We start from the raw sequence: 27,973 nt of genomic DNA, 5'->3' as shown, positions 1-27,973 counted from the left end.
GCGGCAGCTCTACCCTTTAGCACAGTGCGAATGTTGCCTGTAATCCATGGCTTCTGGTTGGGATATGTACGTACAGTCACTGTGGGGACGAAGTCCTCAATGCAGTTATTGATAAAGCCAGTAACTGATGTGGTGTTATCCTCAATGCCATCGGAAGAATCCCGGAACATGTGCCAGTTTGTGATAGCAAAACAGTCCTGTAGTTTAGCATCTGCTTCATCTGACCACTTTTTTATAGATCGAGTCACTGGAGCTTCCTGCTTTAATTTTTGCTTGTAAGCAGGAATCGCAGGAGTTGTGTTCGGATTTACCAAATGGAGGGCGAGGGAGAGCTTGTGGGGTATGCATGGGTTTCTGAGCTGTGTGCCAGTAGTTCAAACAGACAGCTTGGTGCATTCAACATGTCAATGCCTCTCACACATTTTCCTAAGTCCCTCTTTGTGGCACGTGACCACACAACTGAACAGTAGTTAGGTCCTGTAGGACCTGCCTTTTTTGTTGTTAATAAAATAAAAAACAAGAAATAAATAAATAAAAACCTGCCTTGTTGATATTGCTGTTAAGAAGGCAGAGCAGAGCTTTATTATGGAAAAACCTCTCCCCATTTTAGCCACTGTATCAATATGTTTTGACCATGACAGTACAATCCACAGTTACTCAAGCAGTTTAGTCACCTCAACTTGTTACATTTTCATATTATTCATTACAATGTTTAGTTGAGGTTTAGGGTTTAGTGAATGATTTGTCACAAATACAATGCTTTTAGTTTGGAAATATTTAGGACTAACTTGCCACCCACTCTGAAACGAATCATAACTCTTAAGTGTTGCAGTCATTTCAGTCACTGTAGTAGCTGATGTGTATAGTGTTGAGTCATCCGTTGACAACGAAACTGACGGAAAACGGGGGACAAAACAGTGGACACGCTGACAGTGTTGTAGTTTTATATATCACCAGCAGAGTACGTGCTTGTTCTATTTTACACAATTACTATATATGAAGATTTTAGATAAGTATCTCTACGCCTACTCAGTTTTTCAGTTTAGTGTAGTCAAATATGTTGGCAATAACATTCCGTTTCTAACACTCTCTCTCGGCGGATTAGTGACGCAAGCTTTATCGCACTTTTTAAACAACCTTATATTTAGAGTAGGCTACTTCGTTTTTACATGTTCAATATTTTGTTTACTTACACTTTCATTTTTTAATGGAATCTATCTTGGCTTGAGAAAGAGAACCAGGCTGTACATCTTCTGGGGGATGGTTAAACCTGTCTTTGAAGACGGATTGTTTGAATAGGGAAAAGGAGAGAAAACCGAAAGTTGTTCGAGTTGTGATTTTTGTTGTTGTATGGTCCACATCCCTCTGCAGCAATGGAGATAGATAGTATGGTGGCGAACAGCGCACTCATCAGAGCCAGGGGAGGTAAGAAACACACCTATATAGCTGTAGTAAAAATTAACGCTGCAGTAAATACTAGCCTACTACTTCATATTTCTCCATACAATACTTTTTTTTAGCAAGCACCCACATTTTCTTCAGGAAATGTATATTTTCTGTTTGTCACTTGTCATCATGTCTGTCTTTATTTATTAGCTGTATCTTTAACCAGGGAAGTCAGTAATGATTGATGTGTCTTATAGTTAGTTGAAGGAGTTTAGAAAAACATAAAAAGACAAGTTAGAGGTAACCTGTAGTTAGTTGAAGAAGTTTAGAAAAACATAAAATGACAAGTTAGAGTTAGCCTGTTTGCACCTTGATCCAGTAGTGGTGTGTTCAGAGCTCCACATTATTCCAGTTTGTGTTGCCCTCTGTTACAGTGCTGTGGTGTCACAGATGAGTAGGGTGGGTTGCAGTAGACTACATTTTAACATGACAGGTGTCACGTCCTTACCAGTATAGGGGTTATTTGTTATTGTAGTTTGGTCAGGACGTGGCAGAGGGTATTTGTTTTATGTGGTTCGGGGTGGTGGTTTGTTTAGAAGGGTGTTTGATTTCTTATTTCCGGGTTTTGGGTTATGTTCTATGTTTTTGTATTTCTATGTTCTTTCTAGTTTAGTATTTCTATGTTTAGGTATTGGGTGTTGGACTCTCAATTGGAGGCAGGTGTTTCCTAGTTGCCTCTGATTGAGAGTCCTATAATTAGGTATGTGTTTGTGTTTGGAGTTGGTGGGAGAATGTTCTGTGTATAGCCTTGTGCCTTACCAGACTGTTATTCGTCATTGTGTTTTGTGTACGTGTTTATTTTGGTTTCCCTTCTTTTCCTTAATAAAGAAGATGAGTACATACGATCTTGCTGCGCATTGGTCCGACAATGATTTCTCTTTTTCATCTGACGAAGAAGATTGTGACAGAATCTCCCACCCACCAAGGACCAAGCAGCGGGGTAAGGAGCAACGGGAGAATAATATGGACTATCGGGAAAAGTGGACGTGGGAGGAGATTATGGCGGAGAGGGCCCATGGAGAAAGTGGAGCGAAGACCGGGAACGCTACAGGGGAACACGACTGGCGTTTCAGCTGGAGAGGCACCCCCAATAATGTTTTTTGGGGGGGCACACGGGTAGTTTGGCTGGGCCAGGCAGTAGACCTAAGCCAGCTCACCGTGCTTTTTATGGGATGCGTTTGGAGTGGAGAGCACCGAGGTATGCGGAAGTGCTCACGATCTCGCCCATACGCACGCACAGTCCGGTGCGAGTGATCCCAGCCCCTCGCAAGTGCCGTGCTAGAGTGGGCATCCAGCCTGGTAGGCGGATGCCTGCGCAGCGCATCTGGTCACCGGTGCGCCTCCTAGGTCCAGGCTACCCTACGCCCGCTCTACGCACGGCAAACATCAGGCCCCTGCACAGCCCAGTTCGCCCTGTACTAGCACTCCGCTCGTACAGGGCTACTAGTTCCATCCAGCCAGGACGGGTTGTGCAGGAGGTGCGATCGAGACCGCCAGTGCGCCTCCACGGCCCGATACCTCCAGTACCAGCACCACGCATCAGGCTTCCAGTGCGTCAGCCCAGTCCAACTCAGCCCGTTCCTGCTCCCCACACTAGCCCTGAAGTGCGTGTCCCCAAACTGGCACATCCAGTACCAGCACCACGCATCAGGCTTCCAGTGCGTCAGTCCAGTCCCGAGCTTCCGACGACAGTACTCGGTCCCGAGCTTCCGACGACAGTACTCGGTCCCGAGCTTCCGACGACAGTACTCGGTCCCGAGCTTCCGACGACAGTACTCGGTCCCGAGCTTCCGGTGACAGTACTCGGTCCCGAGCTTCCGGCGACAGTACTCGGTCCCGAGCATCCGGCGACAGTACTCGGTCCCGAGCATCCGGCGACAGGTCCAGAGTAGCCGGCGACAGTGTCCGGTCCAGAGCATCCGGCGACAGTGTCCGGTCCAGAGTATCCGGCGAGAGTGTCCGGTCCGGAACCGAGCGAGTCTGCCTATAGTCTGGAGCTAGAGTCGGCCTACAGTCCGGAGCCCCCAGAGACGTTATACAGCCCTGAGCATTATGCAGGGGTGGACAGGTTGGGTGGGGGTTGTAGACCGGAACCTGAGCCACCTCCAGTATTAGGTGGGTGGGGGAGGGGGGGGTGTTGCACGAGTGCCGTCGGTGACGGCAGCCACCCTCCCTTCCCTCCCTTTAGGGGGATTGTTTTGTTTTGGGGGTATTTTGTTTATTCATGTGAGGTGCATCCAGGGTCTGCACCTTTGGGGGGGGGGGTACTGTCACGTCCTGACCAGTATAGGGGTTATTTGTTATTGTAGTTTGGTCAGGACGTGGCAGAGGGTATTTGTTTTATGTGGTTCGGGGTGGTGGTTTGTTTAGAAGGGTGTTTGCTTTATTATTTCTGGGTTTTGGGTTATGTTCTATGTTTTTGTATTTCTATGTTCTTTCTAGTTTAGTATTTCTATGTTTAGGTATTGGGTGTTGGACTCTCAATTGGAGGCAGGTGTTTCCTAGTTGCCTCTGATTGAGAGTCCTATAGTTAGGTATGTGTTTGTGTTTGGAGTTGGTGGGAGAATGTTCTGTGTATAGCCTTGTGCCTTACCAGACTGTTATTCGTCATTGTGTTTTGTGTACGTGTTTATTTTGGTTTCCCTTTTCCTTAATAAACATGAGTACATACGATTTCGCTGCGTATTGGTCCGACAATGATTTCTCTTTATCGTCTGATGAAGAAGATTGTGACAACAGGTGATGCCCTGCTATGGGTGAGATTGCAGTGCACCCTTGTAATTCTTAACCTTATTGCTATTCTTATGACTGTGTCAAAAAGGTTCATTTCAAAATGTCCCGTAAAATGTAATTGCAGCTATTGCAGAAAGACATGTACCACAGGACTTACGTAACCCGACTGTTGTACATAACCTACAGTGATGTGTGAGTGAGTAGGAGTATGGGTCCCAGAGAAAGTTGCTCCCTTCTGAGGAACAATGTATGTGGTGAAGGAATGAGGAAGGTTGATTTGTGTGGTGATAAAAGAGGACAGGTTGATTGCCGAGTTGGATGGCTCTGTGATGCAAACAAACTATTAAATTGTATGAATGTGTGCATGTGCCCCCCAACAATTTTTTTTTTTTATATAAAGATTTGATCACAAACTAAAGTGGACTGATTGACAGAATTAACTAGCAGGGATTTTATACAGTACTACTTCCTCAAGTTTCTTTTTCTCGCACACACACACACACACACACTTCATTCCTTGAAATATTCACTGATCTAGCCTGCTTTCACCATCTAAATGATGTCAGATCAGTGATTACCTTAATGACGTGGTAGGGAATTCGTCACATCACATTCTTTAGAAGCAGGATGTAATAAATTAGCTTTCTGTCATTGTTAAACAACCCCAATCTCTCTCGAAAGCAGGTAGAAAGACAGATGTCTCTACTAATAGATGTCCTGTCTGTATTTTACAGGTCATGGGTGAAACCTTGCTATATGACAAAGTAGTAGCCACACACACCGTATCTTAAGATGCAACACATTTTGCTACAGGCTACAGGAGAAATCAATCCTTTGTGTGGTTGTTGTCCAGCAGGTGCCCAAGTACACTCATATTGTATGTGCCACAGGAAAACACACACACTATGTGTTTTGTCTAGCTGAACAAATGTCTGGTGGCAGGCTCAATAGACCTGTATGAAAGGTAGCAGGGTGACAGGCTCAATACACCTGTATGAAAAGTAGCAGGGTGACAGGCTCAATACACCTGTATGAAAAGTAGCAGGGTGACAGGCTCAATACACCTGTATGAAAGGTAGCAGGGTGACAGGCTCAATACACATGTATGAAAGGTAGCAAGGTGACAGGCTCAATACACCTGTATGAAAGGTAGCAGGGTGACAGACTCAATACACCTGTATGAAAAGTAGCAGGGTGACAGGCTCAATACACCTGTATGAAAGGTAGCAGGGTGACAGGCTCAATACACCTGTATGAAAGGTAGCAGGGTGACAGGCTCAGTACACCTGTATGAAAGGTAGCAAGGTGACAGGCTCAATACACCTGTATGAAAGGTAGCAGGGTGACAGACTCAATACACCTGTATGAAAAGTAGCAGGGTGACAGGCTCAGTACACCTGTATGAAAGGTAGCAAGGTGACAGGCTCAATACACCTGTATGAAAGGTAGCAGGGTGACAGACTCAATACACCTGTATGAAAAGTAGCAGGGTGACAGGCTCAATACACCTGTATGAAAGGTAGCAGGGTGACAGGCTCAATACACCTGTATGAAAGGTAGCAGGGTGACAGGCTCAGTACACCTGTATGAAAGGTAGCAAGGTGACAGGCTCAATACACCTGTATGAAAGGTAGCAGGGTGACAGACTCAATACACCTGTATGAAAAGTAGCAGGGTGACAGGCTCAATACACCTGTATGAAAAGTAGCAGGGTGACAGGCTCAATACACCTGTATGAAAGGTAGCAGGGTGACAGGCTCAATACACCTGTATGAAAGGTAGCAGGGTGACAGGCTCAGTACACCTGTATGAAAGGTAGCAAGGTGACAGGCTCAATACACCTGTATGAAAGGTAGCAGGGTGACAGACTCAATACACCTGTATGAAAAGTAGCAGGGTGACAGGCTCAGTACACCTGTATGACAGGTAGCAAGGTGACAGGCTCAATACACCTGTATGAAAGGTAGCAGGGTGACAGACTCAATACACCTGTATGAAAAGTAGCAGGGTGACAGGCTCAATACACCTGTATGAAAGGTAGCAGGGTGACAGGCTCAATACACCTGTATGAAAGGTAGCAGGGTGACAGGCTCAGTACACCTGTATGAAAGGTAGCAAGGTGACAGGCTCAATACACCTGTATGAAAGGTAGCAGGGTGACAGACTCAATACACCTGTATGAAAAGTAGCAGGGTGACAGGCTCAATACACCTGTATGAAAAGTAGCAGGGTGACAGGCTCAATACACCTGTATGAAAGGTAGCAGGGTGACAGGCTCAATACACCTGTATGAAAGGTAGCAAGGTGACAGGCTCAGTACACCTGTATGAAAGGTAGCAGGGTGACAGGCTCAATACACCTGTATGAAAAGTAGCAGGGTGACAGGCTCAGTACACCTGTATGAAAAGTAGCAGGGTGACAGGCTCAATACACCTGTATGAAAGGTAGCAGGGTGACAGACTCAATACACCTGTATGAAAAGTAGCAGGGTGACAGGCTCAGTACACCTGTATGAAAGGTAGCAAGGTGACAGGCTCAATACACATGTATGAAAGGTAGCAGGGTGACAGACTCAATACACCTGTATGAAAAGTAGCAGGGTGACAGGCTCAATACACCTGTATGAAAGGTAGCAGGGTGACAGGCTCAATACACCTGTATGAAAGGTAGCAGGGTGACAGGCTCAGTACACCTGTATGAAAGGTAGAAAGGTGACAGGCTCAATACACCTGTATGAAAGGTAGCAGGGTGACAGACTCAATACACCTGTATGAAAAGTAGCAGGGTGACAGGCTCAATACACCTGTATGAAAAGTAGCAGGGTGACAGGCTCAATACACCTGTATGAAAGGTAGCAGGGTGACAGGCTCAATACACCTGTATGAAAGGTAGCAAGGTGACAGGCTCAGTACACCTGTATGAAAGGTAGCAGGGTGACAGGCTCAATACACCTGTATGAAAAGTAGCAGGGTGACAGGCTCAGTACACCTGTATGAAAAGTAGCAGGGTGACAGGCTCAATACACCTGTATGAAAAGTAGCAGGGTGACAGGCTCAATACACCTGTATGAAAGGTAGCAGGGTGACAGGCTCAATACACCTGTATGAAAGGTAGCAGGGTGACAGACTCAGTACACCTGTATGAAAAGTAGCAGGGTGACAGGCTCAATACACCTGTATGAAAGGTAGCAGGGTGACAGGCTCAGTACACCTGTATGAAAGGTAGCAGGGTGACAGGCTCAATACACCTGTATGAAAGGTAGCAGGGTGACAGGCTCAATACACCTGTATGAAAGGTAGCAGGGTGACAGGCTCAGTACACCTATATGAAAGGTAGCAAGGTGACAGGCTCAGTACACCGATATGAAAGGTAGCAAGGTGACAGGCTCAGTACACCTGTATGAAAGGTAGCAAGGTGACAGGCTCAGGGTTGTATGTGTGTGGAAGAGTGAGGTCACAAACCATAACCAACAGGTTGGACTCCTTCCTAGGTTCTGTGAATTTCATCATCAGTAGGTGACACCTGTAGGCAGGATCAGCAATTTTACCACAGTACTGCACTGTGTGTGTGTGTGTGTGTGTGTGTGTGTGTGTGTGTGTGTGTGTGTGTGTGTGTGTGTGTGTGTGTGTGCGTGTGTGTGGATCGCAGTGCTATGTGGTCCCACAGGTTTGTTCCTGCTCCATACCTATTTATAGATTTCTCTTTGGAGTGGATGGATGCCAGGGCTGGAACCTGACTGACGAGGAACAACTACACACACACACACACACACACACACACACACACACACACAGGAACAAAGGCTGTTGTTGACAGACTGATTGTAGTCTTTTTCCGGTATGTTGAGGTGAACATGTAAACAGAGGAAGACCTTTAGGTTATAAGGTTGTAACTATACTAAAAGGATGAATCGGTCCAGTTGGATATGTTTGGTCTTACTGCTGATAGTTTTTATTTCTTTGTTTTCTTTCTTCCCCATTTTAACATATTACATACAACACATAACCAATGAGTTGAATGAGGTCACATGTTTTTGGGTATGAAAAACAGTAAATGAATGACAGCTTAGCTGTAATATCAAATTTCTCATACTATTTTTCCTTCCACATTTTAGCAGATGCTCTTAACAGAAGAATTAAGGTTAAGTGCGTTGCACAAGTGTACGTCAAGATTCTTCACCTTGTTGGCTTGGGGATTCGAACCAGCGTCTTTTCAGTTACTGGCCCAATGCTCTTCACTGCTAGGCTACCTGCCTCCATTTCTTACCTCCTTCTTTCACCCTTCTCTCCCCTGTTCCATCTCTCTCTAGGTGGAGGGGAAAAAGGCAGGAGTTGGAAATGGAAAGACATGCTGCGCTTCCCTCACATCAGCCAGTGTGTGGAGCTGGAAAAAACCCTCGGTCAGTGTGTGTGTGTGTGTGTGTGTGTGTGTGTGTGAGAGAGAGAGAGTTTGTGTTTGTATGTCTGTGCATGCATGTTTTATATGTGTAATGTGTGTGTTTCAGAGCGAGACTACTACAGCCTGTGTGTGAAGCAGCCTATTGGCAGACAACTATTCCGTCTCTTCTGTCATAGCAAACCTGAGCTGCAGAACTGCAACTCCCTATTGGACGAAATGGTATGATCCACTATAGGCCTTATTCACTATGGAGGAGGTGGTATAGTCCATATTGTGGGAAATGATCAGATATAATTCTGCAAGCAGGTTTTACAGTACGCTCTGCTGACAGACCGGTGTCACAGCAAAGTGATGTCATATTTCTGAAGGGTGTGTGTGTGTTTTGGGCACACAGCCAGGAAAGAATTCTAGTATGATAACATTCTTAGAAATGGTATGTTACTGTAATAAAAAAATAAGTTATGTCTACTGGGTTAAAAATACCTCTGTTATTCATAACTCTGTGTATTTCCTCATTGGCCTGGGCCGATGCCTTGCTGACGGTTAGTGACCTGGGTCATTCATGAAGAATGATCCAGCAATCCTAATAAAATACAAAAAATACCAATCAGTGCCAGATAATAGACAGGGACAGGGACCATCAAAACGTCATCATTCATGTTGACAAAACAAGAATTATAAGTCCAGAAATGTTTGAATTTCTACAGGGGGAGTATGAGGTGAAGTCAGATGAGGAGAAGAGGAGTTTTGGCATGCAAATCATTAACAGGTTCCTCAGTAGAGAGGTATCGTCTTTAAACTCTCTCACACACACACACACATACACACACACACACACACACACTAAAGGTTGATTTCTCACTTGAGATTTTTGCAAGTTAATTGTATATGTGCATGTTCTCTTGCCAGTCATCTGAGTGTGTACAGGTAGTAGAGCGCTATGGTGAGAGGTGTAGGGAGAGTTTGGAGGAGCAGCACAGTAGAGACGGCTTCATTGACTGCACAAAGTGAGTCTCTCTGACCTTTACCCCAATTTCCCCCATCTTGCTCTCACCCTTCCCTTCCCTCCCCTATCTGTGAGGGGCTGTGTGTGCTGGGAATTCACCTCCTCTTACTGTGTTTTTATAGTGACCTCCATGAGTACCTGAGTGGTGCCCCCTTCCTTCAGTACCAGCAGAGCATGTACTTTGACCGTTTCCTGCAGTGGAAGATGTTAGAGAGGTCAGTGCATATGGACATGTGTGCGTTTGACTGAATAATCAAACTAAGTGAGATATGACAACAAATGCTTGACACTAGTCACTCTGTGTATTTCTCTCCCCCCAGACAGCCTGTTACCAAACACATCTTCAGACAGTACAGGATGCTTGGCAAGGGAGGCTTCGGGGAGGTAAGGCTGCTTTCACTGCATTCTTAGAAAAAAAGGTTCCAAAAGGGTTCTTCGGCTATCCCCATATTCGGCTGTCCCTATAGGAGGACCCTTTTTGGTTCGAGGTAGAAACCTTTTGGCTTCCATGTAGAACCCTCTGTGGAAACGGTTCCTCATTTAACCCAAAAAGGTTTTACCTGGAACCAAAAAGGGTATCCTACAGGGACAGCCGATGAGCCAATTTAGGTTCTAGAATAGCACCTTTTTCCTCAGAGTGAACAGACAAACATGTTTTCACAATTTTTCTGAGAAAATCTCAAATCAGAAAACATTGACACAACTCTAACTTCAGATGCACATGTGTAACAACAAATTTGATAGTGAGGATTCCTCATACAATCTCCCCCTTTCTCTATCCTTTTCTCCCTTCCTCCCTCCCCTCTCCCCCAGGTGTGGGCATTCCAGGCACGTGCCTCTGGGAAGATGTATGCTTGTAAGAAGCTGGAGAAGACTCACGTGAAGAAGGGGAGAGGAGAGGCCATGGCCCTCAACGAGAAACAGATACTTGAGACACTTAACAGCAGATTTGTGGTAGGACTCTCTCTCTCCATCCTCTTCTCCCTCTCTCCATCCTCTTCTCTCTCTCTCTCTCCATCCTCTTCTCTTTCTCTCCTTCCTCTTCTCTCTCCATCCTCTTCTCTCTCTCTCCTTCCTCTTCTCTCTCTATCCATCCTCTTCTCCCTCTCCATCCTCTTCTCTCTCTCTCTCCATTCTCTTCTCTTTCTCTCCTTCCTCTTCTCTCTCTCTCCATCCTCTTCTCCCTCTCTCCTTCCTCTTCTCTCTCTATCCATCCTCTTCTCCCTCTCTCCATCCTCTTCTCTCTCTCTCTCATCCTCTTCTTTATCTCTCCTTCCTCTTCTCTCTCTTCATCCTCTTCTCACTCTCCATTCTCTTCTCTCTCTCTTCCTCTTTTTATTTCATTCTCTCTATGTCCTCTCTTCCTCTAACGCTCTGTCTTTCTTTCTCTCTCAAGGTCAGTCTGGCATATGCGTATGAAACCAAACATTCTCTCTGTCTTGTGGTGACCATAATGAATGGAGGAGACCTGCGGTTCCACATCTATAACATGGGTACTTCAGGCCTGGAGCAGGACAGGGTTCAGTTCTATGCTGCTGAGGTCTGCTGTGGTCTCCACCACCTCCACCAGATGAACATTGTCTACAGGTCAGTAGACACTGACTCCATCCTGATTCTACATCCTTTTTAAAAGCGTAGGATAGGTGTAAGCATTGGCTGGAGGGAGTTTCCTCCATTGTTAAATCCATGCGAGAAAGTGTTTGCACACTTTTTGCACACTTCTGGAAAAGGGTGGAGAAGTCTCATGGAGTATGCTAAAATGGATTAATGTGACATTGAAAAGGCATTGTACTGATTTCTGTTCTTTGTTTTTTGTTTCAGGGATCTAAAACCAGAGAACATCCTTCTGGATGACAACGGTAGGCACACTTTAATGATATCACAATCAATACATGTGCTTCAGACCCATATCATTCTTCCTTATTCTTCACATTCTAGCCATGTAGGATCTATAGTACCTTTAGAGAGTATTCACACCCCTAGATGTTTTCCACATTTTGTTGCATTACAAAGTAGGATTAAAATGGATTTAATTGTCATTTTTTTGTCAACGATGCATACAAAATACAATGTCAAAGTGGAAGAAAATGTAGATTTCTGACATTTTTATTCATGGTATTTTGTTATTATTTAACTAGGCAAGTCAGTTAAGAACAAATCCTTATTTTCAACCCTAGTGGGTTAACTGCCTTGTTCAGGTGCAGAACGACAGATTTTTACCTTGTTAGCTCAGGGATTTGATCTAGCAACCTTTTGGTTACTGGCCCAACGCTCTAACCACTAGGCTACCTGCCACCCCCGTTTATTAATGGTAAATAAAACACTTGATTATATAAGTATTCAACCCCCTGAACGTTACAATCACCTTTGGGAGCAATTACGGCTGTGAGTCTTTCTGGGTAAGTCTCTAAGAACTTTGCACACCTGGATTGTGCAATATTTGCCAATTATTCTTAAAAAAATTATTCAAGCTTTGTCAAGTTGATCATTGCTCGACAGCCATTTTCAAATCTTGCCATAGATTTTCAAGACGATTTATGTCAAAACTGTAACTAAGCCACTCAGGAACATTCAATGCCGTCTTGGTAAGCAACTCCAATGTATATGTCTCCCATCAGACTGAACTATTCCTTTCTTTTTATCAAAAGAAAACAAAAAACTCCCTAGTACTTTCCGATGACAAGCATACCCATAACATGATGCAGCCACCACAATGCTTGAAAATATGAAGAGTGGTACTCAGTGATGTGTTGTGTTGGATTTGCCCCAAACATAACGCTTTGTATTCAGGACAATAAGTTAATTTCTTTGCCACATTTTTTGCAGCATTACTTTAGTGTCTTATTGCAAACATGATGCATGTTTCGGAATATTTTGTATATTCTGTACAGGCTTACTTCTTTTCACTCTGTCATTTATGTTAGCTCCCGAGTGGCACAGTGGTCTAAGGCACTGCATCTCAATGCAAGAGGTGTCCCTGGTTTGAATCCAGGCTGCATCACATCTGGCTGTGATTGGGAGTCTCATATGGTGGCACACAATTGGCCCAGCGTTGTCTGGATTTGGCCGGGGTAGGCCATCATTGTAAATAAGAATTTGTTCTTAACTGACTTGCCTAGTTAAATAAAGGTTAAAAATGTATTGCAGAGTAACTACAATGTTGTTGGTCCATCCTGAGTTTTATCCTATCACAACATTTAAACTCTATAAATGTTTTACAGTCACCATTGACCTCATGGTGAAATCCCTGAGCGGTTTCCTTGCTCTCTGGGAACTGAGTTAGGAAGGACGCCTGTATCTTTGTAGTGACATTTAAAAATCATGTTAAAACACCATTATTGCACAGAGTGAGTCCATGCAACTTATTATTATCAAGTACATGTTTACTCCTGAACTTATTTAGGCTTGCCATAACAAAAGGTTTGATTACTTATTGACTGAAGAGATTTCAGCTTTTCATTTTTTACATTATGGGGTACTGTGTGTACAGTAGATCAGTGACACAAAATCTCAATTTAATCTACTTTAAATTCAGGCAAAATGTGGAAAATGTCAATGGGTGTGAATACTTTCTGAAGGCACTGTAGTTTCCCTAAGCAGGATATCCTGGTGATGAAATTTAAGATTTTATTTTCTCACAATCATGGGCGGTTGGTCTGTCGGGAAGTGAATATACACTGTGTGACAACCAGGTGTAGTCTATTTTTAGATCATCTTATTGTTACCTGTTCCAAGCTTGGCAGCGTGTTTGGAAACTTGGAAGCACATGTAGACGATACTAAGCATACCACTGTAACTAGTAACTATCTCACAGGATACACACATACACTAGTGGTGGTCGGTGCCATTTAAGATGAGGAAGATCATTTTTTTCCCTATACACATCATGAGTTTGCTACGACCTAGCCTATGAATGAAAGTTTACAACGTAGGTGCGGTCAGATCGAGAGAAAAATTTGAGGTGACAGTGGCAGATTCAATACCGCCTTGCACACTCTTGCCTGCATCTAGCTGATCTAGAGTGTAATCATTGGTCCAACAGTTGCAAACAAGAGTTTTTATTGGACAGATTTAGTTATGTTTATCCCTGTTTCGTTCCATTTGTTTAAGAATCGAATACACACAATGACTACATCCCAGATCACACGTAAAAACAGTTCACTTTCATAGCAGCCACGTTGTATTACTTCTCGTATCTATGCACTCTCCTCCTCTCACATTTTTCCTTCGCTTGTGGAATTCAATGCACAACACATCAGCTGTATGTTACCAGGCGAAAAAACCTTTCCAAGCCAAACCATATCATAATCGCTACACACAGCCTGCATTGTTGTCACCATATTAGCTAAAGTAATGTTATAGTCAACATAGCTAATAGAACGAAGGTGTTAGTAAACCTGCTACAATCATGTAGTAACGTTACAGTGTACAGTCAGTAAGCAGTTCAATAAGCAGTTTAGCAGTTACACTGGTGGGCCTGGTGGCAATAAATTAGTAAAATCAAAAGCTTACCTTGAATTGGAAGAGTTCCAGTGTTGTGTTGGATATTCATAGCCAGCTAGCTAACATAGCATCCCTCTGTTTGAGCCGGGTGTTTGAGTAGGCTAAACTAGCTAGCTAGCTGCATTTGTTAGCTAAATAGCTAAGTGAAAGGGAAAAATTACAAAATATAGCTCTCTCTCAATTTCTCTCTTGCTTCTCCTTCATTTTTGAAGAAATTGTCTTTCTCTTTGAGTCAACTACTCACCACATTTTATGCACTGCAGTGCTAGCTAGCTGTAGCTTATTCTTTCACTACTAGATTCATTCTCTGATTCTTTAATTGGGTAGACATGTCAGTTCATGCTGCAAGAGCTCTGATAGGCTGGAGAACGTCCTCCAGAAGATGTCATAATTACTGTGTAAGTCTATAGAAGGGGGTGAGAACCATGAGCCTCCTAAGTTTTGTATTGAAGTCAATGTACCCAGAAGAGGACAGAAGCTAGCTGTCCTCCAGCTACACTGCAGAGTGCTGTTGAGGCTACTGTAGACCATTGCAAAACAGTGTGTTTTCATTATTTGGTGACATGAATATATTTAGTATAGTTTTATCTAAAAAGGATAACTTTAATGTTTTACTATTTTTATGAAATTCACTGAGGATGGTCCTCCCCTTCGTCCTCTGAGGAGCCTCCACTGACACACACAAACACACCAGTACACACTGCCACTGTCACGTCACCTGCCAGAACCATCCTTCTCTTTCCTCTTGTGTACTTTATTTGTGTTCCATGAGAGGTTTTGCATGACAGGGATTTTCATCAATCTATCACGTGACATTTTCAAGTGAAAATCTCTTGAAAATGTGTTGCTACCCTTTGCTGTATGAACTAATGGTCCACTGATCCCCCAACCCTCTCCACCCATCCCAGGGCACATCCGTATCTCAGACCTGGGCCTGGCGGTGACGCTATCTGAGGGGAATCTGGTACGAGGCAGGGTGGGCACCCTGGGCTACATGGGTACGTGGCTCTAACCTTCTGTACACTTTCAGGTGGTCTACTCATATCTAGCAGAATACACAGGTGCAGGGTGTATGAAAGATCATGAGAATACTTGCACACTTTTTAGATGCCAAATATCCATGGTGGTCAAAATGTTGCAACGTGTTTGCTATCATGATACATTTTTTCTTACATCACAGTTTACCTCCAGATGTTGTACTATCACTGAGCCTCATTGGATATATAATTTGGGAGCAACAACAGTGAACCAACATTTCCAAACCTCTCCTTCTTCCCCTCAGCTCCAGAGGTGATTGGCCACAAATACTACGGGATGAGCCCTGATTGGTGGGGCCTGGGCTGCCTTGTGTACGAAATGACAGCAGGACGATCCCCATTCAAGAGAAAAGGGGAGCGATTGATGGGAAAGGAGATGGAGAGAAGGATACAGGAGGAGGAGGAGGAGTACGGAAAGATATTTAGCAACGAGACTAAAGACTTCTGTCGCTCGGTAAGACTACAGTTTTACTCTGATTTGACATGAAACCTGTCAACGAGCAAATTCTGTTCTACATTGTAACTGCATGGATGTTCACTCGTCTCCCAATCTTTCTCTCTTCTTCTGTCTTTCCTTCACTCTCTCTCTTATGATTATTTTTCCATCTCTCGCGCTCTCAGCTGTTGAACAAAGACCCGAGACATAGGCTGGGGTGTCAGGGGAGTGGGGTGTATGGGGTTAAGTCCCATCCCTTCTTCAGAACCATCAACTTCAGGAGGCTGGAGGCCGGAGTCATTGATCCACCCTTTAAACCGGATGTAAATACCCTAACTCAAATCAAATGTTATTTGTCACATACTTTGTAAACAGGTGTAGACTAACAGTGAAATGCTTACTTACGGGCCCTTCCCAACAATGCAGAGAGAAAAATATATAAAATAATAACAAGGAATAAATACAGTGTGTAAGGATAACTTGGCTATATACTCGGGGTACCAGTACCAAGTCAATGTGCAGGGATACGAGGTAGAAATGTACATATAGGTAGGGGTAAAGTGACTAGCAGGATAGATAATAAGCAGTAGCCACAGTGTAGGTGATGAGTCAAAAGAGTTAGTGCAAAAATGGATAGTCCAGTTATCTATTTGGTTAACTATTTAGCAGTCTTATGTCTTGGGGGTAGAAGATGTTCAGGGTCCTGTTGGTTCCAGACTTGGTGCATCGGCACCACTTGCTATTCTTTAACCACTATAGTACGTGGTAGACATAGACTAAATCATCAGTAAAACTGCAATTAAAATTATATAATATGGGATACTAGATGTTGTAGTAAGAAAACCTCTCCCTCCCTCTGTCCTCTCCATCTTTCCACCCCCCTTCACTCTCTCCAGCCCAGAGCAGTGTACTGCCAGGATGTTCAGGACATTGATGAGTTCTCCACAGTAAAAGGAGTCATTTTGGAGAGGGCAGACAAAGACTTCTACATCAAGTTTAACACAGGCGCCGTGGCCATACCCTGGCAGACAGAGGTCAACACAACTTGCAGATTATTACATTTGATTTAGTTCTGTTAAATTCAATAACATTAAACTTATTTCAATTAAATGTTATATTGGTAGCAATTTGAGGTTAGGTATGGTTTGGTCATAGGCTAATTGAGATGACTAACTCCTTACCCTCACTCTCCTCCTCCCTCTTGCTCTCCTCCTCCCTCATAGATGATAGAGATGGGTTGTTTCAAGGAGCTGAATGTGTTCGGGCCTCAGGGTTCCAGACCCCCTGACCTGGACTGGACCCCTGCCCCAGTGAACCCCAAACGCAGCCTGAAGGACTTCTTCCGCAGAGATGTAGGATACACACCTGTTGGTTGGGCTTCCTAATGGCTCACTCAACCCCTCTCTCCACTGCAACTGTCATTGTAAATGAGAACATTCTCTCACTCAGTTTACCTGGTGTAGAGTAAAATTAATAGATAATGATTGTCTGTGTTGTTGTGCTTGCAGCATTCAAAGAAATCAGACAGCAGGGGACACAAGTCAGACAGCAGAAGACACAAGTCAGACAGCAGCACCATGGACTCAGCTGGCCTGCTCAGCACTACAGTCTAGTGGTGGAGGCACAGCACTACAGCCAATGGAATAAAGCCAAAGCTGAAACAGACGTTAGAGTGACTGGGCCATACCATCTATCGTTCACCAGCTCAGGCCAAAGAGACCACCCCCATACTATCATCCAGAGGTGGTCATCTTATTTCTGCATGAGTCAGATCAGAGGAAACCTCAGCTAAGACACATTGTTCTGATTTTGTACCCTTTTGTTTATGTAACCTTAGTATAAAAAACTTGAAAACAAATCTTTCCAAATCTTTACTTTATTAAAACCAGCATGAATGTAAAACAAAAGTAGATTGTTAATATCTGTAACTAGGTTTCTATCCAACCCTTTTATGCTCGTAAAGTACGTTGGGTAAAAAATGTCACATCAGGCCTGATGGAAACAGCAAATCTGTTGGTAAACTTTACAAATATCGACAAAACAAAATACATTAGACAAGGTGGGATATTTTGTGTCTGAACTATGTAATGGTGGTGGTAATGCTTTTATGGGCAAATATTGATATAATAATTATCATATCGAAGTAAATCTGGGAGTCACGTGATGACGTGTGTGTGGTCCTCACACTACGACTCGGGAAAGAATTAAGTTTTAGGCTACAAATGATGGTGAACTTCACAGGGTGGTGAAAGTGGAAGGTGATAAGCTTGATGCTCCTTTCAAATAAATATTGAGGGTCTGATTCTGGTGACATGATGATTGATGCATGCCATTTGACAAATGAAAAATAATCTCACATGTAGACTATACGAGCGCACATGCCAATACTTGAATGGGCACGTAAGACAATTTGTTCTGTGACAAAACCATCAGTAGAGTTGAAAATGCAATGGAAACCCATTTAACTTCTTTTTGTTTTTTATTTGGTACATAGGAATTTAACCGCAAAAGTTATTTTTATGTGCACTACTTCGTCACGCAGACTAATTCACAACCAGTCAATTTGTTGCAGATTTGATCATATTTGCATAAAGATCTGTGGCCAATAGTATGGAAACCTAGCTTGAGACCAGCTGGCAGGTAATGGTCAAAAACAGAATATGTTCATATGCTTGAAGAAATAATATCTGTAACTAAGAATATCTGGGGTGTATGACAAAAATGGATAATGAATTTGAAACGTGTCCATACATACATGATTTTACAGTGCTGAAACACCTAAAGTGCTTCATACACCAAAAAGAGTTGTTCAGACAAACAAGTTCACTATCAACACAAGTCTCATTTTAGATCACACACATCTTATTCAATAGAAGGGTACCGTTTATTTAAGTTACCAATGATAATAATGTTTAAGGGACTCCACAGAGAGACTGCAAAGTGTTCATGTTCAGGTTGACATCAACCCACCTATAAATGATGGAATGGACTCCTCCATGCCTGTCCAAACACTCAACTGGCCATCTGTGTGTGTTGATCTCTGGAGGTGTGTGTTTATCCTTCCCAGGGAGGGCTACGTCGTCCGTCCACGTCCGTCTCTACGTGATACAACATGTCAGCCAGTGTATGTTCAATCACCGCTCCCCAGCCCATATCACTCATCTGGGGACACAAACACAACAATCAATCAAACCTACAACCTCAGTGACATCAAAACTACAAGTATCTCTATTGCTTGTCTAATCAAATACAAATAAAGTATATGTACAGTGCTTTCAGGAAATATTCATAGCCCTTGACTTATTACAGCCTGAATTAAAAACTCATCTACACACAATACCCCAAAATGACAAAGTGAAAACATGTTTTTAGAAATGTTTACAACTGTATTTTAAATTAAATACAGAAACATTTACATAACTATTCCCACCCCCCACTCAATACTTTGTAGAAGCACCTTTGGCAGCGATTACAGCTGTGAGTCTTTCTGGGTAAGTCTCTAAGAGCTTTGCACACCTGGATCTAGCAACATTTGTCCATTATTATTTCTAAAATTCTTCAAGCTCTGTCAAATTGGTTGTTGATCATTGCTAGACAACACATTTTCAGGTCTTGCCATAGATTTAAGTCAAAACTACTTTGGCCACTCAGGAACATTCTTCTTTTCTTCTTGGTAAGCAACTCCAGTGTGTATTTGACCACCTTGTTTTAGGTTATTGTCCTGCTGAAAGCAGAATTAATTTCCCAGTGTCTGGTGGAAAGCAGACTGAACCAGGTTTTCCTCTAGGATTTTGCCTGTGCTTAGCGACATTTCATGTATTTTTTTAATCCAGAAAAATTCCCCGGTCCTTAACGATTACAAGCATACCCATAGCATGATGCCGCCACCACTATGCTTGAAACTATGGAGAATGGTACTCAGTAATGTGCTGTATTGGATTTCCCCAAAGCATAACACCTTGTATTCAGGACAAAAGGTTCATTGCTTTGCCACATGTTTTTGCAGTGTTACTTCAGTGCCTTGTTTCAAACAGGATCCACGTTTTAGAATATATTTGTATTCTGTAAAGGCTTCCTTCTTTTCACTCTGTCAATTAGGTTAGTATTGTGGAGTAACTACAATGTTGTTGATCCATCCTCAGTGATCTATCACAGCCATTAAACGCTGTAAATGTTTTAGTCACCATTGACCTCATGGTGTAATCCCTGAGTGGTTTCCTTCTCCAACAACTGAGTTAGGCAGGATGCCTGTATCTTTGTAGTGACTGGGTGTATTGATACACCATCCAAAGTGTAATTAAAAACTTCAGCATGCTCAAAGGGATATTCAGTGTCTGGAAAAAGTCAAGGACTTTCTGAATGCACTGTATGTGTTTGTGTACTCACTGGCTGGTACTTGATGTCTTTTGGAGGGTGTTTGAAAAGTGGTCCAAAGTTAACTGAAACCTGGGAGAAAAGAGGGATAATCATCACAACTTGATTAAAAAGGAAGTGGGCATCCTTGGAGTAGATACTGCTATATATCACAGCACCATAAGCCTCTGGGACATTGTATTACTTACAGTGCTGTGGAGGGAGATGGAAGGAAAACATAACCCTTCTAACAGTCACACACGCACACACTACTAACCGTGCAGCCCCGGTAGAGAGAGATGGCAGGGAAGTAGAGCCCCTCAAACAGGTTTTCATAGGCCAGACCTAGGTTAACCCCATTCTTATAGAACAGCATCTGGAGAGGAGAACAGAAGTATCAACAAATGGAAATGCCAATCCTATACATATTATGTTAATGTCTTTGATAAGGACAACCAATACGAATCATAAGAAATTGGCAGTGCATTCTGAGATAATCGTCATTGCTTTGAATGTGAATGTCTGATCTATTGGTTTTAGTTCTATGCTGGAGCCTCACCCTGCTGGGGGTAACAGTCTTCAGGCTCTTCTCTGCCTTGTCCACATAGTCCTTCTCCTCAAAGTACAGGTAGCTCTTAAACTTAATCAGTGCCTGAAAGAGCACACACACAGGGATGAGATGTCAAGTCTCATAACTACAACAGAGAGTGGATGTCTGCTATTCTCAGTTACTCATTAATAAAAATAGAAAACATACCTTGTCCTTGTAAGTGTCCGGCAGTGCCTTGGCTGTCTCAGTGCCGTCTGGTAGTTCTATGAAGAAGCCCAGAGTGTCTCCCTGTCCGTAGCCTGAGGAGTAGTGTTTCCCTACAGACTGGTGGAACCGAGTCCCCTTCTTACTACGCCATGAGTAGCTGAACTTATCATAGCCCAGAGGGGCCTGCAGGTTACCTACAACACACACAGGTTATTACATATCCTGTCTCCATGTGTGTATGCTCGTGTGTGTGTGCAGTACTAACCCAGAGGCTGAGACCAGCCTAGTCTGGCTGCGGTGTCCGGGGGCATCTCATCGATGGAGACCTCAAAGTACCAAGATCCTTTCCTGACACCGTGGGAGGCTCTGACCATGGAGTAACCCTTCTCCCCTGTCACTGTCAGACGGTCATCTGAGATCTTCAGCTGTGGGGCTGCAGACACACACACACACACACACAAACAGAATTCTCAGAGAATGTGACAAGAGACATTACTGGGTAAGGCTAATTGCAAGAAGCCCATATCCACAACAGGATTTCCTGTGTGTACCTCTGTCGTGCAGGGCTAGCAATACTCTCTCGTAGAGACAGGCTCTGTAGAGGTCTCCAGGGATGGGTTTGCCAGCCCAGCAGTCCAGCTCTAGTTTCTCTGGGTCGGGGGCGTGAGGGTCTGGCTCTGCTAGGATGTAGCGGTAGCCATCTTTGTTGAAGGGGTGCTCCAGGGGGTAGCCATGGGGAGGAAGACGCTGGGCTGAGAACAGAGGGTCACTACAGAGGGAGAGAAAGGAAAAATGGAGTGAGTTAGTGCACATTATGGACATAAAGGGTGAGGGAAGGAGAAGTAGAGGACAGAGAGAGAGTCACATTGATGGCATATTATCATACATCCGATACCTCTTGTAAGAATGTTTCAGATGAACTACATGTTCACTCATTAGATGATTCTCCAATATAACGTGTTCCTGAATATAAATACTTAGGCATTTGGATTGATGTGGATTTGACGTTTAGAAAACATAGAAGCTAAGATTTAAAGTTGGCTTTTTCTACAGAAAGAGATTGTGCCTTTCTCTAAGCAATGGGAAGCAGATTATTCAATTGACCTTTTTATCTGTTCTTGAATACGGTGAAAATATTTATCAACGTACAGATGCCATCTACCATAGTGCCCTTCGTTTTGTTACAGGTGACAGTTCTGAGACTAATCACTGCATCCTGTATCAAAAGGTTGGCTGGACTTCGCTAAAGACCCATAGATCTCTACATCACTCCCATTTTGTTGATAAGGCCCCAGATACTCAACTAGTCTAAAGAAGGCTAGTTTTATCGCTTCTTTAATCAGAACAACAGTTTTCAGGTTTTTTTAATGATTAATTAGCCTTTTAAAATTATAAACTTGGATTAACTAACACAAAGTGCCATTGGAACACAGGAGTGATGGTTGCTGATAAATGTAGATATTCCATAAAATCAGCAGTTTTTTTTTACGGTAATGTGTATATATATATATATATATATTGCTCCAAAAAATAAAGGGAACACTTAAACAACACAATGTAACTCCAAGTCAATCACACTTCTGTGAAATCAAACTGTCCACTTAGGAAGCAACACTGATTGACAATAAATTTCACATGCTGTTGTGCAAATGGAATAGACAACAGGTGGAAATTATAGGCAATTAGCAAGACACCCCCAATAAAGGAGTGTTTCTGCAGGTGGGGACCACAGACCACTTCTCAGTTCCTATGCTTCCTGGCTGATGTTTTGGTCACTTTTGAATGCTGGCGGTGCTTTCACTCTAGTGGTAGCATGAGACGGAGTCTACAACCCACACAAGTGGCTCAGGTAGTGCAGCTCATCCAGGATGGCACATCAATGCGAGCTGTGGCAAGAAGGTTTGCTGTGTCTGTCAGCGTAGTGTCCAGAGCATGGAGGCGCTACCAGGAGACAGGCCAGTACATCAGGAGACGTGGAGGAGGCTGTAGGAGGGCAACAACCCAGCAGAAGGACCGCTACCTCCGCCTTTGTGCAAGGAGGAGCAGGAGAAGCACTGTCAGAGCCCTGCAAAATGACCTCCAGCAGGCCACAAATGTGCATGTGTCTGCTCAAACGGTCAGAAACAGACTCCATGAGGGTGGAATGAGGGCCCGACGTCCACAGGTGGGGGTTGTGCTTACAGCCCAACACCGTGCAGGACGTTTGGCATTTGCCAGAGAACACCAAGATTGGCAAATTTGCCACTAGCGCCCTGTGCTCTTCACAGATGAAAGCAGGTTCACACTGAGCACGTGACAGACGTGACAGAGTCTGGAGACGACGTGGAGAACGTTCTGCTGCCTGCAACATCCTCCAGCATGACCGGTTTGGTGGTGGGTCAGTCATGGTGTGGGGTGGCATTTCTTTGGGGGGCCGCACAGCCCTCCATGTGCTCGCCAGTGGTAGCCTGACTGCCATTAGGTACCGAGATGAGATCCTCAGACCCCTTGTGAGACCATATGCTGGTGCGGTTGGCCCTGGGTTCCTCCTAATGCAAGACAATGCTAGACCTCATGTGGCTGGAGTGTGTCAGCAGTTCCTGCAAGAGGAAGGCATTGATGCTATGGACTGGCCCGCCCGTTCCCCAGACCTGAATCCAATTGAGCACATCTGGGACATCATGTCTCGCTCCATCCACCAACGCCACGTTGCACCACAGACTGTCCAGGAGTTGGCGGATGCTTTAGTCCAGGTCTGGGAGGAGATCCCTCAGGAGACCATCTGCCACCTCATCAGGAGCATGCCCAGGTGTTGTAGGGAGGTCATACAGGCACGTGGAGGCCACACACACTACTGAGCCTCATTTTGACTTGTTTTAAAGACATTACATCAAAGTTGGATCAGCCTGTAGTGTGGTTTTCCACTTTAATTTTGAGTGTGACTCCAAATCCAGACCTCCATGGGTTGATAAATTGGATTTCCATTGATTATTTTTGTGTGATTTTGTTGTCAGCACATTCAACTATGTAAAGAAAAAAGGTTTTAATAAGATTATTTCTTTCATTCAGATTTAGGATGTGTTGTATATATATATATATATATTGTTTGGGTATAATGTGTATATTTACATTGTATATAAAGGGCGCATTTGTAAAAGAGACCTAGGTCTCAATATGTCTTCCGTGTTAAAATAAAGGTTATAAAAAAAAAAAGTTCAGACCTATGAGAAGACTAAGGACATCTGTGTTATACCTGCGTGTTCTCTTAGCTGCTCCAGCTGTGGCTCCCTCCTGTTGTTGCTGCTGCTGCTTACGCTTGGCTCCTCTACCTTTACCTGGGCCAGGGGCCAGACCACCTTCACACAACACACACAGGTTACACTATAGAACACACACACTTTTAGCACTATCAAAAAGTCACCCAGGAGGTACAAGCGTGGATTGAGCAGGGAGGGACACCAAATATTAAAGGAGAAATGCAGACACACAGAGGAAGCAAAGGGATTAATTCACACCATGGCTGTGTCCCAACAATAACAGCCTCTTTCTGTCTTTCCATTACCACTCACCACTGGGCAAGAAAAGGAAGGAGGAGGCTGTTCCAGAGTATTGGAATGAAGCCCGGGAACTCAGGAGCAGAAAGCCAGAGGAAATTATATCATTCAATCAGTCCACCAATCAAAAGCCAGATGAAAAGGGTAAACGCTTCAGGGCACCAACATAAGCAGTGAGCAGCTGAGGGATGGGGTTACGATTGGAGCAGGATGAGGTTGCCTGAATATGCTGATCAAAAGGTCAGACTGCATTTTGCCCCTAAATTGTTTGGGTAAGGAATGGGGGAGGCTAAGCTGATCCTAGATCTGTGCCTATGGGCAAATTCTACCTGGAGAGTTACGATTGCACGAAACACAGGGCTCAGAGGCAGATACCAAAACACCACATCATATTCACCTGAGAAAGAAGGTCCACCTGGAACGCAACACAGCATGTATATAGCATTTATAACATGAGAACTTCTTAGGGCTTCTTCAGTGTGGTATTATGCTCTGTGACACATTGATAACTAATTCCATGAAAAAACAGTATGTGTGTGAGTGTGACATGTGTTGCGTGTTTAGTGAGAATGTATTTAGCAAGTCTGTTGGTGTGTGACAGTGTGTGTTGATGTGTTTAGAGTTTACCGTTGAGCCCTCCAGGAGTGGGAGCAGCGGTGGTCTGTTTCTGGTTGTCGTAAGACGGTCCAATGTTGCCCAGGTCCTGAGATGAAAAATCAACCAACTGTCAGCATCACTGTTTGTGCGTGTGTATGTCTGATGTGTTTTCCTACCTGGTCCAGCAGGCCAAACTTGGGGTAGTCCTCCTCTGGGTCCTTACTGCCTGGGTCTGGGTGCTCCTTCACCAGAAACACATCCCGCTCTTTACTCTGAAACACAGAAAAGTCAAATGAAGACAGGATCTGTTTCTAAATGAAAGTCCAGCTACTTTTTCCAATGGTGTAATAGTGAAGGTTTAGTGTAATGTGTGTAAGTCAATGGTTGCGCTCATACTCACCATGGTCTTGACTAGGTTGTTGGGCCAGGTAAGTTTTCCAGGTCTCTGTCGGGTGGTCATACACTCCCAGTACTTATCAATGAACGGGATGATGTCCTACAGGAAAATATTACATTAACATATCCAGTGTTTTAAGCATATGAAAAACATATGCAAACTGTGTGTAATATCTTGATATGACATGTAAAATCAAGCATTTCCAAAGATCACAAATTCGCTTCTCAAAGCGTATCGCTGTGGGTTCTATGTTGGGACTGTTGAGAGGACTTACCTTGTCTTTGGAGAACATAGTCTTGGGGTGTTCCTCCTGAGTCCTGGAGCTCCATGTGAGGTTAGCCAGAGCAGTCAGACACATCTCCTTCAGGTCTGAAACACACAGCGACACTCTATCAGTACATAAATCACATAAATAACAGACCATCAATAATCATCAAACTCTCACACACACAGAAGTGTATCAGCTGAATGAGAACACCTACTGGCTTGTTTACGGAGGAAGTAGGTGTTGCCGCTGTGATGACACACGTTACAATGGAAAACATAGTTGGTCATGAAAGGCAGACACGTCCTGGAGAGAGGGAGAAAGAGAGAGAAAGAGAGAGAAAGAGAGAGAAAGAGAGAGAGGGAGAGAGAGGGAGGGAGAAAGACTAATCAAAAACCTTGATCCTGAAATGTTTTATTTCAACCAGTTATTTCAACCAGTTCAACTACCTGGTTATTCGAGCTCAAGGGGGCTAATTCAAGGTCTAACAAGCTTAGTCTTAGAATCAATTAGCCAAAGGTCTCTATAGTTCGAGTTACAAAGTGAGCTAGACATACGCGGTGTCGATGCTGAAGGTGTCGGCGGTGAACCACTTCATACAGAGAGCACACTGCAGCTCCACCTCTCCCTGGTGCCTGCCGCTCTCCTCGTCCCCAGAACCTGTCTGGGTGTCAGCTGCCTCCAAACCCTCACTACCCGGATCCTGAGGAGGGGAACACAGGAAAAAGGGTTCATTATTGCTACTGTCGGTGAAAAGAGATGCCCAGAGAACTGCTGTATTAGAGGTGTAGTACCATGGCCTCTTTGCCATTCGATGACTCAGTCTCCAGGTTGCCTGTCAAGTCCCCAAATCCAGCATCACTGAAAGTAAACAAAGATATGACATGAACATTAACTGGTTAGCTACACGCTATGGTGACAGCTGGGATAACTGATCTTCCATTAACCTTCATATTCTTATATTTAAGACTAGCTGTGGACCATCAGCATGCGTCGGAACTGCGCTTATATGGACCAGAGATAGTCTGGGAGGTAAACAAAGTGCTCAAAGGTCATTTATTTCATATTTTGGATACATGACCGTTTATGTACACAGAGAAAAGTTTGTCAGCACTCAAGGGAGATGTTTTATTTTGTAAGTAACCATAGTAATGGAGAAAGATGTGTAGCGTTGAAGAAGATTCAGCCTTTAATGGCGCAATCAGCAGTTGTTACATCCATTTTTGGACGTATAACTTATTGTACGCATTGATTTTTGAAGAATAACTTATAAATTCCTCATGAGCTTAGCTCAATTGTTGTACCCCTTCAGAATCAAAAGCAATCTTTTTTTACTCAAATGTTTGTTGACAAAGTAAATGTAAACAAACACTATGACTATAACGTTATAGCATCAAGACATGGTTAAAATTATAATCTTGATATCATGGAGTGTCAGTGCATGCAACCATAGTTCGGTCTATGAATTTCGGTGGTTACATTTCTCATCTTTTTACCTAACAGGGGCGGAGAAGTAACTTTGTTATTGTTTCTACTGCTTAACTAAGCATCTATCTGCACGCCGCACGTAACATCCCGGACCAGAGCTAACTAGGTAGCTATTTTCCCTTGGTTTGCTAGCTAGGTTCTGCAGGATTCATGCTAGAAATGTATTTAGAAGCAGATATTGAACAAGGAAATCAACCTGTACCTTGATACTTTAACTAGTTGATTACAAGTTAGCTTACAAGTTTGGAAGGCATTTGAATGAGACATCTAAGTTAGCTTGCTAACCAGCTAACGTTAGCTTCAGTTGGCTAACGTCAGCGGGCTAGCTTGTTGAGGGTAAGCTAGCTAGCTGTAATTGCAATATTTATGAATATTGATCTGGTTGTCTACCACCAAACATATATTATCAACCAAAACCCTGGTCTTTCACCGTTTTAACGGAGACTTACCCGTCCCCGGTCTCTGGTTCAATAACAGAAGCACTGCCCGCTTCTCCTTCCGACGCCATGTTTCAAATCAATAAAATATGACATCTCGCGAGACGTTTCGGTGTCAGGTGACGTTAGACGCAGAGCGCTGATCTAGGGTCAGTTTATATTCGGATGTAAGCATTGTACATGTATTGAGGTAGGTGAAAAATGAGCCTAGATCAGTAACAATTACTTGTAAACTTCTGTGAAGTCGACTTGAAGTTGTGTCATGCTTCTGGGCTGGTATTTTCAAAGTGTGATCCTTGGGACATCCCTACCACTGCTAGGATGTTCCTCAAAAATAAATAACCAACACTATTGCATTATTGTAGTACATATATTTTGAGTCAAAATCTGCATCTATAAATAGCTATTTTTTGTTTGAACACAAATAGGCTTACATTTATGACCACAGACAACCTGCCTCCTAATGTATGGTTAAACATGTCTATAACACCTCTATTACCACCATCACTGGAGCCCCTCATGGGTGCGTGCTCAGTCCCCTCCTGTACTCCCTGTTCACCTACGACTGCATGGCCAGGCACGACTCC

The 27,973-nt window shown here is 43.6% G+C and overlaps 2 protein-coding genes across 5 annotated transcripts; one reads left to right on the top strand and one right to left on the bottom strand.

The window, feature by feature from the left end:
• The first annotated feature begins 1,028 nt into the window (after positions 1 to 1,028).
• Positions 1,029 to 17,417, top strand: LOC106568462 (G protein-coupled receptor kinase 6). 3 transcript variants are annotated; one of them, XM_014138837.2, is made up of 16 exons: positions 1,029 to 1,425; positions 8,489 to 8,578; positions 8,684 to 8,796; positions 9,285 to 9,362; positions 9,505 to 9,584; positions 9,706 to 9,798; positions 9,904 to 9,967; positions 10,397 to 10,537; positions 10,980 to 11,170; positions 11,405 to 11,442; positions 14,995 to 15,084; positions 15,369 to 15,577; positions 15,745 to 15,882; positions 16,456 to 16,593; positions 16,783 to 16,911; positions 17,068 to 17,417. In XM_014138837.2, exons 1-16 carry the CDS (start codon positions 1,374 to 1,376, stop codon positions 17,170 to 17,172), a joined length of 1,749 nt encoding a protein of 582 aa, XP_013994312.1. In that variant the 5' UTR covers positions 1,029 to 1,373; the 3' UTR covers positions 17,173 to 17,417. The 3 variants fall into 3 exon arrangements, with proteins under 3 accessions (XP_013994312.1, XP_013994308.1, XP_013994318.1); XM_014138833.2 differs by having other exon boundaries at positions 9,487 to 9,584; XM_014138843.2 differs by having other exon boundaries at positions 9,487 to 9,584; positions 16,783 to 16,982; positions 17,068 to 17,301.
• Positions 17,418 to 17,419: 2 nt separating this feature from the next.
• LOC100194676 (set1/Ash2 histone methyltransferase complex subunit ASH2) lies at positions 17,420 to 27,498 on the bottom strand. 2 transcript variants are annotated; one of them, XM_014138815.2, is made up of 17 exons: positions 27,399 to 27,498; positions 26,256 to 26,322; positions 26,019 to 26,164; positions 25,679 to 25,767; positions 25,471 to 25,565; positions 25,200 to 25,295; positions 24,976 to 25,071; positions 24,830 to 24,905; positions 24,600 to 24,617; positions 23,902 to 24,004; positions 21,221 to 21,438; positions 20,935 to 21,102; positions 20,670 to 20,863; positions 20,472 to 20,564; positions 20,190 to 20,288; positions 19,946 to 20,005; positions 17,420 to 18,721 (listed from the first exon to the last, which is right to left on the bottom strand). In XM_014138815.2, exons 1-17 carry the CDS (start codon positions 27,455 to 27,457, stop codon positions 18,614 to 18,616), a joined length of 1,785 nt encoding a protein of 594 aa, XP_013994290.1. In that variant the 5' UTR covers positions 27,458 to 27,498; the 3' UTR covers positions 17,420 to 18,613. The 2 variants fall into 2 exon arrangements, with proteins under 2 accessions (XP_013994290.1, XP_013994300.1); XM_014138825.2 differs by lacking the exon at positions 24,600 to 24,617.
• Positions 27,499 to 27,973: the final 475 nt, after the last annotated feature.

Source organism: Salmo salar, chromosome ssa01, assembly GCF_905237065.1.
Source record: "Salmo salar chromosome ssa01, Ssal_v3.1, whole genome shotgun sequence".
Lineage (NCBI taxonomy): Eukaryota > Metazoa > Chordata > Actinopteri > Salmoniformes > Salmonidae > Salmo > Salmo salar.
The sequence above is the reverse complement of the archived record's forward strand: the minus strand, read 5'-3'. Positions and strand labels throughout refer to the sequence as shown.